Source organism: Curcuma longa, chromosome 19 (genome assembly GCF_044706935.1).
Source record: "Curcuma longa cultivar G26 ecotype Majalengka, Jawa Barat chromosome 19, ITB_CL_G26_1.1, whole genome shotgun sequence".
Classification (NCBI taxonomy): Eukaryota; Viridiplantae; Streptophyta; class Magnoliopsida; order Zingiberales; family Zingiberaceae; genus Curcuma; species Curcuma longa.
This window is the reverse complement of record NC_133879.1, coordinates 337,215-350,915: the sequence shown is the minus strand read 5'-3', so window position 1 is coordinate 350,915 and position 13,701 is coordinate 337,215. Positions and strand designations below refer to the sequence as shown.

Here is a 13,701-nt window from a genome sequence, read left to right as displayed (position 1 = left end):
ACATAGCAAGTTTAATCACTACCTTATATAATTTTACTTTAAGCATTAGAAGTCCCTACTATAATAAAGAACACTTAATGCTCTCTTTCATTTCAATCATCATATTTGTATAACATACAAAATATTTTTTATTAACCCTTTTATCATTTTACAAAAACTATCTCAAATACTTAAAACTAAAACTCTAACTTACTAATAATTCATCTTCTCCTAACTTAATAAATAAAATATAAAAATATAAAAAGAATTCAATATTTGATTTGTATTCGAAATTATTAAATTTAAGTTGAACTTGAACAAGTTCAATAATCTTTTTGAACCAAATTTGACCATAATATTTTATTTAATTATTTGTGAGATTTTGCCCGTCAAACTCAAACTAAACTCTATTTATTGTTATACAATTTTTATTTGATTATGCTCAAATTAAGATTTAAATAACTCAAATCTAACTTAAATTTAAGTAATTTTAATTTATAGTTCAATTTTGTCCTAATAATGTTTAAATATTTTAAATTGAACTCGAATTAAAGTTATTTATATTTTTAAAATTTAAATTTAATTCAAATATTATATATATTTTTTGAGCTCAAACTTGAATATTAATATTTTATTAACTTGAATTGGGTTTGCACCCCTATTCAAATATTTTTTTTCTAACTTTTTCCACAAGTTAATAAATGAAAAGTAACTGAAACCGCTTCAACTTTGTGCCTTTACGTAGAAGGACTTTCTTTCCATAGGGATAAACAAGCCATTTCCAAAGTATATGGACTCATAGAGGAGTAATAACCATGAAGCGGGCATTGGCCGAGCCAGACACAGACAATCATATATGGGTTGGGTTGGATCAAACCATCCATAGCCCAATAAAGAATTTGGGCCGGGTTACAAGTATATGGCCCACAAACTGGACAGACCCAATGTGGATTTGGACCGTACTTGATCTGACACAAAATAATCCTATAAAATTTTATTATATGTATCTGCCATGGCCTGCGGTTTAAATAAATCATGTGTATATGGGATTCTGTGAATTTTATGTTAGAACTTTACTTGACTGAATTGAAAATTATATAATGTCAGATGTATATATTGAATGACTTAAGTTGATAATCTCAAGTTGATAACAAGAAGGAAGATCTATTGTGGCAGTGGCGGATCCAGACTAATTTTTCAACCGGGGCTCAATTTTTTCAACCAGGCCGGCTGCAGAATTTTTCGAGCTTCCGATCCTTGCGGATGCTCGAAAAATTTGAACAACCTTGAACAGTCTGTTCAAGTAGAATACACGTTTCAAGTGACATTTAAATGAAATTCTTTAAGTGATTAATCCTATTGCTACCTCTGTAGTCTGTTCAAGTAGCATTTGGTCCAGAATTGGAATACACGTTTCTGAGCTTGCAGGCTGACCTCAAGTATCAAACAAGAGGAGACAATTGTGTTCTACGAGTATTCATTTGCTGAAAATGTTGTAAAATTTGTTCATTTTCAATTGTGGCAAAAATCTCCTTCTCGATGTATACAACCAAACTATCATTCATCCACTCATCCCCCATCCTATTGCGTAAATCAGTCTTGATAATTTTCATCGCAGAAAAGACCCTTTCAACAGAAGCAGTTGTAACTGGTAAGACCAATGCTAGCTCGATCAAACGATATACCAATGAAAAAACTGTATTTTTGCCAGTTTCAACCATCTTTTTAGCAAGACTTTCCAAATCTTCAATCATAGAAAATTCATCTTCTTCTCGTACATTTAGAATGTAAGTCTCAAGCTGGTTCTCAAGTATTATATGATCAGTTAACGAAAAATCCTCCGGATAAAGTTTAGCAAGGTGGAGTAGTTTACCAATATCAAATTGAGAAAAAGAGTCCTTTGGATCTAAACAAGCAATGCAAGTAAGTACCTCCGTATTTGATTCTGAAAAACGATTATTCATCTCTTGAATCATCATATCAAGAACCTGAAATAATAATAATAAATGAATACAAAATGTATTAGAAAGCAATATCATAAAAATACTAAAATTCAATAAAGTATATAAAATTAATACCTCACAGAAAATTCCAACGCGATAGTGATGAAAATTAGTAATCATTTGCCCATTACGTCTGCTACGACCACGAATTCTTATATTTTCTTCCATATTCGGTACTAGGATCATATGGTTGCTACAAAATGTGTTGACGACATCCAAATGTTTCTCCCATCCTTCCTCTCTAAATTTTTGTAGTCGAACTTTCATCGTTTTGATCAAACTGACAGCTAGTACCATATTTTGATTCTTTTGTTGTAAAGCAAGCGACAATTCATTTGTGATCCCCAATAAATATTTCATGAAATGCATCACAAACACAAATTCATAATTCTCCATCTTATCAATCAAACTAGCAGCCATACCACTACTATCATCATTAGTACCATCATCATGCACATTTTCAAGCACTTGTAAAACAGAATTCCACGAAGATATTAAACGAACAATAGTCATATAATGCGAACCCCAACGAGTATCCCCTGGTCGTTTTAAACTGATTTCCTGATTTTTTTCCTTTGCCACTAACAATATCTCCTTTCTCTAAACCTTCTAAAAGTCTATCATGTTCAATTTGTCTAAATTTATCTTTTCTTTTACATGAAGCACCAGCAATATTCACAATCATAGTAACATACTGGAAAAAATCACTCACAATCCGATTACTTTTAGCAACTGCAACAACAACTAGTTGAAGCTGGTGAGAAAAACAATGGATATACCTTGCAGATGAATTTTCCTTCAATATGAGAGCTTTCAATCCATTATACTCGCCTCGCATATTTGAGGCCCCATCATATCCTTGGCCCCTTAATCTTGATAATGATAATTTATGTTTTGCAAATAATTCATCAATAGCCTTCTTTAAAGAAATAGCAGAAGTGTCAGACACATGAACAACAGCAAGAAATCTTTCAATAACACATCCTTGTTTGTTCACGTATCTCAAAACAACTCCCATTTGCTCTTTGACTGAACTATCTCGGCATTCATCAACCATAAGAGAAAATATATTGTCCCCTATGTCATTAAGAATGACATTTGTGACTTCAGTAGCACAAGCCCGTGTTAACTCCTTTTGAATTGTTGGAGACTTCATTTGATTGTTTCCAGGGGCATTATCATTCATTGTCTTGGCAACATCGTCATTTCTTTGAGTATACCACTCAATCAATTCAAGAAAATTACCTTTATTTAAAGAATGCAATGACTCGTCATGCCCGCGGAAAGGCAAACCTTGCTTTAAAAGAAAACGTGTAACATCTAAAACTGCCGTTAATCGAGTGCGATACGCAACCTCGATTGCGCGCCCCTGTGCTTGTAACAAATGTGACACACTTTGTCGCTGATTTTGAAAAGCCTCAAGTTGTGTTCTTGCATCATTATGAACACTACTTACACCACCAACATGCGTATTAAATGTTTCAATAGCTTTTTTCCAATTAGTTATTCCTGAATTGGTAAATGCCTCATCTCTACCTCGACATCCTCTTTGAGAATTTGCAAAAAGATAGCAGCAAAAACAAAAAGCAGCATCTTTTGAAATGCTATATTCTAACCATGAAAACTTTTTAAACCAAGCATCTTGAAAACTCCTATGCTCTTTACCAAATTGTTTTCGAGGATAACTATGACCAAATGGTTGACAAGGGCCTCTAATCAAATATTCTCTTCGAATTTGATCTCTAATAGAAATATCAAATTCATTAATTGGTTTACGTAGTCCTGGATCACTAATAACATCATCTGGGTTGAATTCAATGCAATGATGTTTTTTCTTACTATTTTCTTCATTACTAGAAGATTCCACACTTCGTTTTAAATATTTTTCCATAACCTATATTAAAAAAATAAAACAATAATTAAAATCCATAACCTTTAAAATTTTGCATTTCCTATTTGTATATATAAATTATGCAAAAAAAAGTACAGGTAAATTAAGAAAAAACAATTAAACATATTAATCAGATTAATCAGATTAAACAGATTAATCATCTAAAACAGATTAAACAGTGCAGATTAAACAGTACTAAAATCAGTTATTAAACAGTTATTAATCATCTAAAATCATATATGAAGCTTGAAGTTACAGTACTAAAATCAAAGCAGATTAAACAGTGCAGATTAAACAGTAATTAAGCAGTTATACTTATACGTCGGACGGAGGACCGAGGACGCGATGAGGAGGATGCGATCGGCGGTGCCGCGGTGCGAGAAGCGGAGAAAGCTAAACCTAATCCAGCTTAACCCAAAACATTAGCCCCTAATCTAAATAAACCCAACAAATTTGGCCGGCCCGGGCCCGTCGGCCCGGGCCCGTCGGCCCGTCGCCCTGGTTGTCCTGGGTCGGGCTCTGCCCGCAGGCTGCAGTGGCCGACCCTTTTTTTTTCCTGCGCCGTTCACGTACCATTTGCGGCCGCGCGGTGGAGCTCCCCGGCCGACGGTTCATGGTCGGACGATGGACCTCCAGGCTCCAGGAGGGAGCTACCGTGATGCTCGATCTCAGGGGGGGCTCAAGCCCCCCCTCGCCCCCCCTTGGATCCGCCACTTTTTCTTTCTCTTACATGTACTCTCACTACAAGAAAATCGGTCTTTAACAACACTCAAAAGACATCGGTTTTATGTCAAAATCGATGTCTTTTACTTTTTAACAAAAACCGATGTCTTTGAGACATCGGTTAGAGTCTACGACAACGATTTTTGGAGGCTACAACAACGGTTTTAAAACCGATGTCTATGTGTGCTTTCAACAACGGTTTTTGAAGACTACGACAACGGTTTGAAAACCGTTGTCTATTTGCGCTTTCAACAACGGTTTTGGAAGCTATAACAACATTTTAAAACCGATGTCTATTTGCGTTGAGGATTCTATATTAGTTCCTTCTGAGGATGAAAACAATGTAATATGTTGCAAGAAGAATAATTTTTGTTAGTTACTTTTGATTATTTGTAAATATTGAGGTGATTAAATATATCGGTGCTTTTGTATTTGTGATTTGTTTAACATTGGTTTGGAAGCGTTGTCGTAAAGTGATATTACATCGGTCGAAAACCGTTGTTAAATTGATGTTGAACAGATATTACATCGGTTTTAAACCGTTGCGAAACCGATGTCGTTGTGATATTACATCGGTCGAAAACCGTTGTTAAATTGATGTTGAACAGATATTACATCGGTTTTACACCGTTGCGAAACCGATGTCGTTGTGATATTACATCGGTCGAAAACCGTTGTTAAATTGATGTTGAACAGATATTACATCGGTTTTACACCGTTGCGAAACCGATGTTGTTATGCTATTACATCGGTTGAAAACCGTTGTTAAATTGATGTTAAATAGATATTACATCGGTTTTACACTGTTGCGAAACCAATGTCGTTGAGTGATATTACATCGGTTTGACATCGGTTTGTAACCGATGTCGTTGAGTGGTATTACATCGGTTAAAAACCGATGTCTAAAATGTCAGACCTTTTACAACGCCTTCATAGACATCAGTTGATTTTCTAATAGACATCGGTTTTCCACCGATGTCTATGACTGTTTTTGTTGTAGTGTCTATTCTCTCTTATAATGACCTCCTTATGTAAGAGTTCCATTACCTCCGCTGCAGCAAACAGTTGAATAAAAGACATTCATTGTCTTTTCTCACCGATCGTTGGTCGGCCGTTTCAGTCGGTGAATATGGATTCCACATTAATTTTATTGATGCATTTGTTATACTTGGAGTAACAAGCAAAAGAATGATTCAGATAGTAAAATATTTGTTGCTTCACTTAGATAAATTTTATTCTGATCGATTCAATATTGACATTTATAGGTCGTGCTCATATAAATCAATTTGGTTCAATCAATTCAGATCCTGAATTTATACCTTTTTGAGTAGATGTATGAAAGAGTCTTTCCTCCCTCCTGTCTCGTGACGCAGTTTCTCGATTTACTTCCTCACAAATGATCGCGAGGCCGATCGTATGGGGCCGCTAAGGTAGCAGATTTCACCCTTATGCAGAAGATGAAAGAGTCTCTCCTTATATATATGTTTACAATTAAAATGTTTATGATACATTGTAAATCAATCATAAAACTGCGCAACTCTAAATTTGTGACTAAATTCTTATAATGGAGATTATTTTTTCTATCCACCTCCTTTTCCGTTCACATTTCTAACATCTTAGACCCTTCGTAAAAAATATGGATGAATGGATGATGGAATATCGTACATTGGAATCACTGGAATATGTAATTGAATGATTGCAGGAAGGAAGTCATCAGCTGTTGGTATTTTATTTCATTGTTTCTCTTTGGGCTGATGTTGGTGTTTTATTTTCAGTCAGAGTATGATTGATGATAACTGATCAACCAATAAATTTCTGCCGGTGAACACCCAAACTATTATATTTGTCGGTTTCTCAATCAGTTTTACGAATCGTAACTCCGTTGAGCAATATTTTATTTTCTTTGCCAACGTCAACTTATTCGTTCTCAACTAACTCTTGCACATTCTACAATTATTATAATAATGATAATGAACGCATTAATAAAGACATTATTCGATTTTCATGGCACGGCCTCTAAATACTTATTAAGAAACACGGCGATCTAATACCACGATTTTGCCATCTTAGGACTTTGTCAAGATCAAACAGTTTTTCGGAGCAAGAATTAATACTAAAATCTGCAACAGAATCAGATTAATCTGAAATATAACTAAGGAGTAAGGATGGCCGTCACGGCGAACAATTAAATATATTGACGCGCAGTGACACGAGATGGAGACATTTTTGAAATCTTTCGTGTATATTAATCGCCAATTTCTTCAAGTGTTCGCATTTTCCATCTATGGCGATGGAGGTTGTGGAGCAGTTCTCCGACGATAGCTTCTCCTACAGCTGGTCGATGAACATCGATTCTTCGTTCGCCGTCGATCCCTCTGCCTCTCGAGCCTCCCTCGACGCACGCGACGGCACGGGGGCCTCCATCGATATGGACCCCTTCGACTCCTTCGATTTCGACGTCCTTCCTCCTTCCGGTGAACCGTGCACAGCGCCGGCTCTGGTCCACGCTGATCAGATCATCGCTGACGGCCGGCTTCTTCCGCTCCCTCTTGTTCACCTGCCCAAGCCTAGTGCCGAGGGATCATCTCCCTCAGAAACTCCTGTGCTACTGCGGTCGCTCTCGGTAGACTCGTCCAATTCCTTGGCCTCCCGAAGCAACCGGTTTTTCTCGTGCCGAAGCTATATGGAAATAGGACGGAGGCTATCGTCGTCGAATTCTTCGACTATGAGTAGCATTCCATCTTCTTCAAGCTCGAGCTCATCGACGAATGGTAGCGGTAGGTCCTCCTGCAGGGAGAAGAAAGCGCTCAGATACTTGTGCTTTCTGCAGCCTTTCTATAAGATGAGAGGATTAAGTTGCAAGAAATGGAGCTCGTCCTCATCGCTTAGGAAGAGCGGTGATGCAATCTCCGGGTCACGCCGGAGCACCATGACGGCGGCTGATGTGGCCACCGAGACGGCGATTCACGACGCAGTCCTCCATTGCAAGAACTCTTTTGGCAAGTTGCAGAGCAAGGAAGAACAAGAAAGCCCGGAGATTTGAATGCTTACAGTGTTAGTGTCATCCGAATCTATCTTATTAGTGGAATAGAAGGAATGGTTGAAAATTAAATTAAATTTTATGATATTGAAATAATGTACTATGTGGAGTTAGTGTGTTGATGAGATAGCTAAGTAGTGGTGGTCATATTGTATTAATGAAGTGAGTGAGATTAAATAATGGAGTTAGTGGGTTTACATGGGTTATGTTAAGTAGGCTACAAATATGTCATTTGTTTGTAAAGAAGGTAGATCAAAAATTTAAAGTTTAGTGTTTCTATTTTTTACTCAAAAAGATAGTTTGAAAGATTTAAGAAAGAGAGACAAGAAGACTCTCTTCCTCATTTATCAAGCTTAGATAATGATGATTTTGAGAACATCTCAAGCGCTACTTCGGCCAAGCAAGCATGACAAAAGCTCCAAGTCTCATACCAAAGAGAAGAAGAAAAGGTGAAAAAGGTACGCCTTCAAACATTAAGAAGTCAATTTGATGCTCTTCATATGAAGGAAGGTGAGTTGGTGTCTGATTATTTTTCTAGAATCTCTACCATTTCCAATCAACTAAAGAGAAATTGTGAGAAACTAGAAAAAATAACTATTATTGAAAAAATTCTTCAATCATTGGATTCAAGATTTGATAGTATTACAACCAGCTCACGCTTGGAAACGTGGCGTGAGAAAGTTTATTCCGAGGATCTCTTGGAAAAAATGTTGTTATACCTGGAAATTTCCTTCACCATCCTACCCGCGATGTCATGGTGGTTTGGTTGCCCGACCGTGTATTTCTGTGGGCTAGAGTTGCGGGTAGGAATTTTAAACGGAGCATTCTTTTTTCCATTCTCGGTCTTGCGCCGTGACGGAGGCCGTCGATCCGTCTTCTCTATATCTGTTCGAGGAGCGGTAGACCACAAAAGTTAAAAAGGAAGCGAAAACGCAACAACTTCGCTAGAAATCGATCTTTTTTTGTTCCTCCTGCTTGACGTGCAAGAAAGCGATGGAAACCTCGGCGATGATGGCATTCGATGAAACTGAGTGGGTCTTCGTCGACGCTCCCTTCGCCAAGGATCTCGATGTCGACTGGGTGGTCACCGACGGCGACGAGGGCGTCGTCGCTAGGGTCTTCTTCCACCCCTCCACCGCCGGGCGCCGCCGAACCTGCCTCTCTTATGCTCCCTTCGGCCGCCTCCTCCCCGCACTACCCGATCCCTCCCTCTCCTTCCTTCCCCCGCCGCCTACGCTCGCTCCTCCTCCCGCGGCCTACTCCTCCTCCGCGGTCCTCCCAGCAGCTCGCACAACCTTCTCCCAAATCTGGCCGTTTCTTGTAAGTTTCCACGGATGGAAACGTTTCCCAACGTTTCTGAAACGGGGAGGTCAGTATAGTTGTCGTTTCCAGATAGCATAGATTACAACTATCATTGAAGAGACCAAGGATTTACAAGCCATGACGATAGAGCAACTCTTGGGTTCATTACAAGCCCAAGAAGAAAAGAAGAAAATAGATCACTCAATAACTTCTTAAGACGTCTCTTCAACCAATTAAGAATTATGAAAATTTCTCTAATAATAGAAGCCAATGTGGAAGAGGTTGTGGATATGGACGAGGGCATGCTAGTAAAAAAGAATGGGGTTCCAATAACAGTAATAAAAGAGAATCATGGTAATTTCTTAAAACAATAAACAAAATTATACCTACAACAGGTGACGAGCACGAGTGTACGTAGCCGAATTACGTGGAGCACATCTTAAAATAGTACCTGCACAAACAAAATTGCAAACTTATATTATATAACAAATATATTTAATTAAAATATATTGAAATTAATATAAGATACACAAACAATCTTGCAACCCTAAATTTGTCGAAAACCCTAACTCAACCGGCCAGCAAAACCATAACACGGCTGATCTAAACTTTAACCCTAAACCTTAACCTAGGCGGTCATCAAACCTAATTAACCATGGATAAACCCTAATCAACCTCTAAGAGCAATCCACTACTTCAGTCCACCCTAACCAGCCGCCAAGACCAATCAACCCAATAGTGGCCAGCCGACCACCACTATACCCCACCACCGGCCGACCAGCACCAACCATTAGTCGGCCAACACCCCACCAGCCGCCGGTCGGCCAGCACCGGACCAGCCGCCGGCCGGCCAGCACTGGACCAGCCGCCGGCCGGCCAGCACCTCGCAGGCCACAAAAAATCTACACGCTGCCACCCTCGTGCCACCAACACAGGCCAGCAGCAGCGGGCCGCCACCGGCTGGCCAGCGGGCCGCCACCGGCTGGCCAGCGGGCCGCCACCGGCTGGCCAGCGGGCCGCCACCGGCTGGCCAGCGGGCCGCCACCGGCTGGCCAACAGGATGCCACCGGCTGGCCAACAGGCAGTCGCGCGCCGGCAGGCCACCATCACGCCACAAAAACCACCGCGAAGAGGGAAGGAAAAACAAAATAAAACAAGGAAAAATAGATTTACCATCGCCGACTGTCGCCTAACGTAAATTCGTCGCCTTTGTAGTCGCCGGAAAGATCCGGAAGGTTGGAATCGCAGTGGAGCAGCCGGAGGAGGAAGAAATCGGGGAGAAGGGAAGAAAATCGCGTGGAAGAGGAAAAGGGGATCGGGCAGAAAGTTAAGTTAGGGCATTTGGCGACGAAACCATTTTCGTCGCCAAATTCGTTGCAAATTGGCGATGAATCCTTGTTTTCGTTGCTAATGAGCGACAAAAACAAGGATTCGTCGCCAATTTGCGACGAATTTGGCGACAAAAATGGTTTCGTCGCCAAATGCCCTAACTTAATTCGCGCGGCTCCACAACACCAAATTTAGCGACGGAATTTTAAAATCCGTCTCTATTTAGCGACGGAATTTTAAAATCCGTCGCTATTTAGAGACAGAATTTTAAATTCCGTCACTAACCTTTTAAAAAAACAAAAAAATATATAGGTTTATTAGCGACGGAACATATAATACTGTCGCAAATTAGCGACGAATCCATATATTCATCGCCAATTGGCAACTAACTTGGCGACGAAAATATTTTCATCGCCAAATACCCTAACTTAAGTCCCGCGGCCCCACACCACTAAATTTAGCGACAGAATTTATAATTCCGTCGCTAAATTTAAAAAATAAATAAATAAATTATTCATTTATTAGCGACGAACAAATTTCGTCGCAGAGTTCGTCGCCAATTGGCGACGATTATATGGATTCGTCGCCAATTTGGGACGAAACCTTTATTCGTCGCAATTGGCGACGAACTTTGCGACGAACATGTTTTCGTCGCCAAATACCCCACACCACCAATTTAGCTAACTTGGCGACGGACAATTATTTCGTCGCCATTTTGGCAACGAATCATGCTTTCGTCGCCAATTTGGCGACGAATCCTAGTTTTCGTCGCCAAATTGGCGACAAAATAAGTTTTTCGTCGCTGATTAGCGACGAATTTGGCGACAAAAAATCTTCATCCCAAATTGGCAACTAAAATTTTTTCGTCGCAAATTTCGTTGCATTTTTGCGACGAATACGTATTTTGTCGCAAAATTCGTCTCTAATTGGCGACGAAATTTTTTCGTCGCAAAAGTTTGTCCCAAATAGGCTGTTTTTTTGTAGTGTTAAGTCTTGTCCTCAAAGAAATTTATAACGAGGGTCGACGTCGATATTGTAGAGTATAAGCAGTTGAAACTAGATGGTGACGACGTGCATTATGTGAAGAGCAACGGTGCAAAGATGAGATACCTAAACATATGAATTAATTTAAAAATTAATATTTTAAAATAGAGATAAAATTAAAATAAAATATTTTTAAATTTTTTTCCCTTTCCTTACATCCTAAATCGGAGGGTAAGAAATTATAGCAATTCATTAGCATGCAAGGGTGAAGCTTACCTTTCTCTCCCCTTCCCCTCCTTAACTCACTCTATCAAAGATCAAAATTCTCCTTTCCTTTATTTACTCTTTCCTCCCCTTCTTTTACCTCCTCTCAAATAGACTGTTAGGCTTTGTTTGGGAGGAGGTGAGGGGAAGGAAAAGGAAAGGTAAATAAAGGGAAGGGAACTTTGAACCTTATTTGGAAAGGAGTGAGGGAAGAGGAGGGAAGGGTAAATTTTAACCTTCTTTACCCATGAAAAGAAAGATTTTCTTACACTCTAATTTGGGGTGTAAGGAAAGGGAAGATACTCTAAATATTGTTTGTTTTAATTTTATCTCTATTTTAAAATATTAATTCTTAAATAATTTATTTAATCTAACTTTTTTAAAATTCTCTAGCTGAGCGTGATCTTTTTACTCCTTTTTTACATTAACAAATTTGTATAGAAATATATGTAAAAATATTGATTTATCCTTTATCGTACCAAAGTATACATATTCTATATTTTGCATGTTTATTGTATATCAACTCATTATTTTTTAAATTTTTTTATTTATTTAAGTCATAAATATTAATTTTAATCGGTCTCATAAGGTGGTTTTGATAAGAAAAATCTTACATCGGTTTAATGGTTATACATATTTTTTTTACATGTAGATTTATTTTAAGAAGTAAGGGTATTTTTGTAATTCTATATATCTAACCTTCATTCCTTTTTCTTTCCTCCCAAACAAAGTAACACATGTTATGTTAATGAACTTTTCCTTCCTCCCAAATAAAGAGAACATAAATACTTCCCTTCCAATTCTCTTTCCTTCCCTTTCCCTCTCTTCTCCTTCTGTCAATAAATCTTCTCTCACCCCATCCAAATAGAGCATTAGGGGTGGGGAAATATGTTAGGTAGGGCTAGCGGGAGAGAAGTGAGGGGTTTTTTAATTGTACTTTTGCAACAAAAAGTCCAAAAAGTATATATATATATAATTAAACATATGAGAATAAATAAGATTTTGGAATATTAGAGGTTTGGAGGCTGGCTAAAAGGAAAATGCTAGTTGATGCGGTTAATTTGAATAATTCTTAATTTGTAGTAATACAAGAGTCAAAAATGAGTGAAACTCTATGAAACTAAGAATTCTAAGAGATTGGAGCGGAAGCAAATAAGCAATAGCTGAAATTGGCTTAGCAGGAGGTGTTCATTGGGCTATAACTGTGATATATGAAATTCTAAAGAATATGAGAAGGGGACAATCTTGCAGACAAGCTTTTTGTGTAGGAGCAGGAATCACTTAAATCTAACCATAGCCGATGCTTATGGACCAGTACTGGAGCAGCTTAAAAGAGACTTCTTTATTTATCTGGAGTAGATCAATAATATATCAGACAGTTGCAGGATCATTGGGGATGATTTTAATGCCGCATTACAAGTACATAAGAGGTTGAATTATATGGGTAACCATAGAGTTATTAGTTTGTTTAATTTGTGGGTGAATATGATGTTCATCAAGGAACCTGTACGTTATGGGGAATTATACTCTTGGAGTAATAATCAGAATCCTTAAACAAGAGCAAGAAGAGATAGATTCTAGTACTTCAGTATTGATCTCTATGATAGGTTCCTAGTTGCTAGCAAAAAAACCCTGTCAACGAACTTATTTGATCACAAAGCAGTTCTATTACAACTTGATACTAAATTTGAAAACCAATGGATTAAATGGTTGGGTTTCGACGAGCTAGTAGCTACCTGTTGGAATCAACCTATTTAAAAGGAAAATGCGACTACAATTTAGGTGTAAAAGCCTGAGAATTCTCAGAGCAAAGCTTGAAGGGCTAGGACAAGACCAACAGAAATGCCTGGCAGAATCTAGAAATAGAGGTGGTTAAACAGAAAACAAAAGTTAGCAAGCAAAAATAATATCAAGTCAAAGAATTCTGATACCCAGTAGTTAGAAAGTTCAAAAACTACAGGTCTGGTGCAAAATTGAGCTACGCATTAGTTATAGAGAGCAAAACCCAGGCGGATCATAGAAGGAATAAAGTGTTCATAGAATACTTCAATGGCTTACTTGCTTCCTAAAAGAACTCAGACTTGAGGCCAAACCCTCAGAATATTGTTCTAGGGTAGGCTTGTCTCACTACTCTGGCAGCTTCTTTTCAAACTACAGAAATCAAATTAGTTGTCAGGGAGCTAGGC

The 13,701-nt window shown here is 38.3% G+C and overlaps 2 protein-coding genes across 2 annotated transcripts; both read right to left on the bottom strand.

Moving 5' to 3' along the window:
- Nucleotides 1–1,421: 1,421 nt before the first annotated feature.
- LOC141812699 (uncharacterized) lies at nucleotides 1,422–2,150 on the bottom strand. The gene is made up of 2 exons (XM_074700710.1): nucleotides 2,058–2,150; nucleotides 1,422–1,967 (listed from the first exon to the last, which is right to left on the bottom strand). Exons 1-2 carry the CDS (start codon nucleotides 2,148–2,150, stop codon nucleotides 1,422–1,424), a joined length of 639 nt encoding a protein of 212 aa, XP_074556811.1.
- Nucleotides 2,151–2,442: 292 nt separating this feature from the next.
- Nucleotides 2,443–3,902, bottom strand: LOC141812698 (uncharacterized). Its single transcript, XM_074700709.1, has one exon. It carries the CDS (start codon nucleotides 3,871–3,873, stop codon nucleotides 2,443–2,445), a length of 1,431 nt encoding a protein of 476 aa, XP_074556810.1. The 5' UTR covers nucleotides 3,874–3,902.
- Between the last annotated feature and the right edge of the window lie 9,799 nt (nucleotides 3,903–13,701).

Coding starts and splice junctions, on each gene's coding strand:
- LOC141812698 (XM_074700709.1), bottom strand. CDS start 3,873: ATGGAAAAATATTTAAAACGAAGTGTGGAATCTTCTAGTAATGAAGAA.
- LOC141812699 (XM_074700710.1), bottom strand. CDS start 2,150: ATGGAAGAAAATATAAGAATTCGTGGTCGTAGCAGACGTAATGGGCAA. Junction 1,968..2,057: donor GCGTTGGAATTTTCTGTGAG/GTATTAATTTTA, acceptor TTATTATTTCAG/GTTCTTGATATGATGATTCA.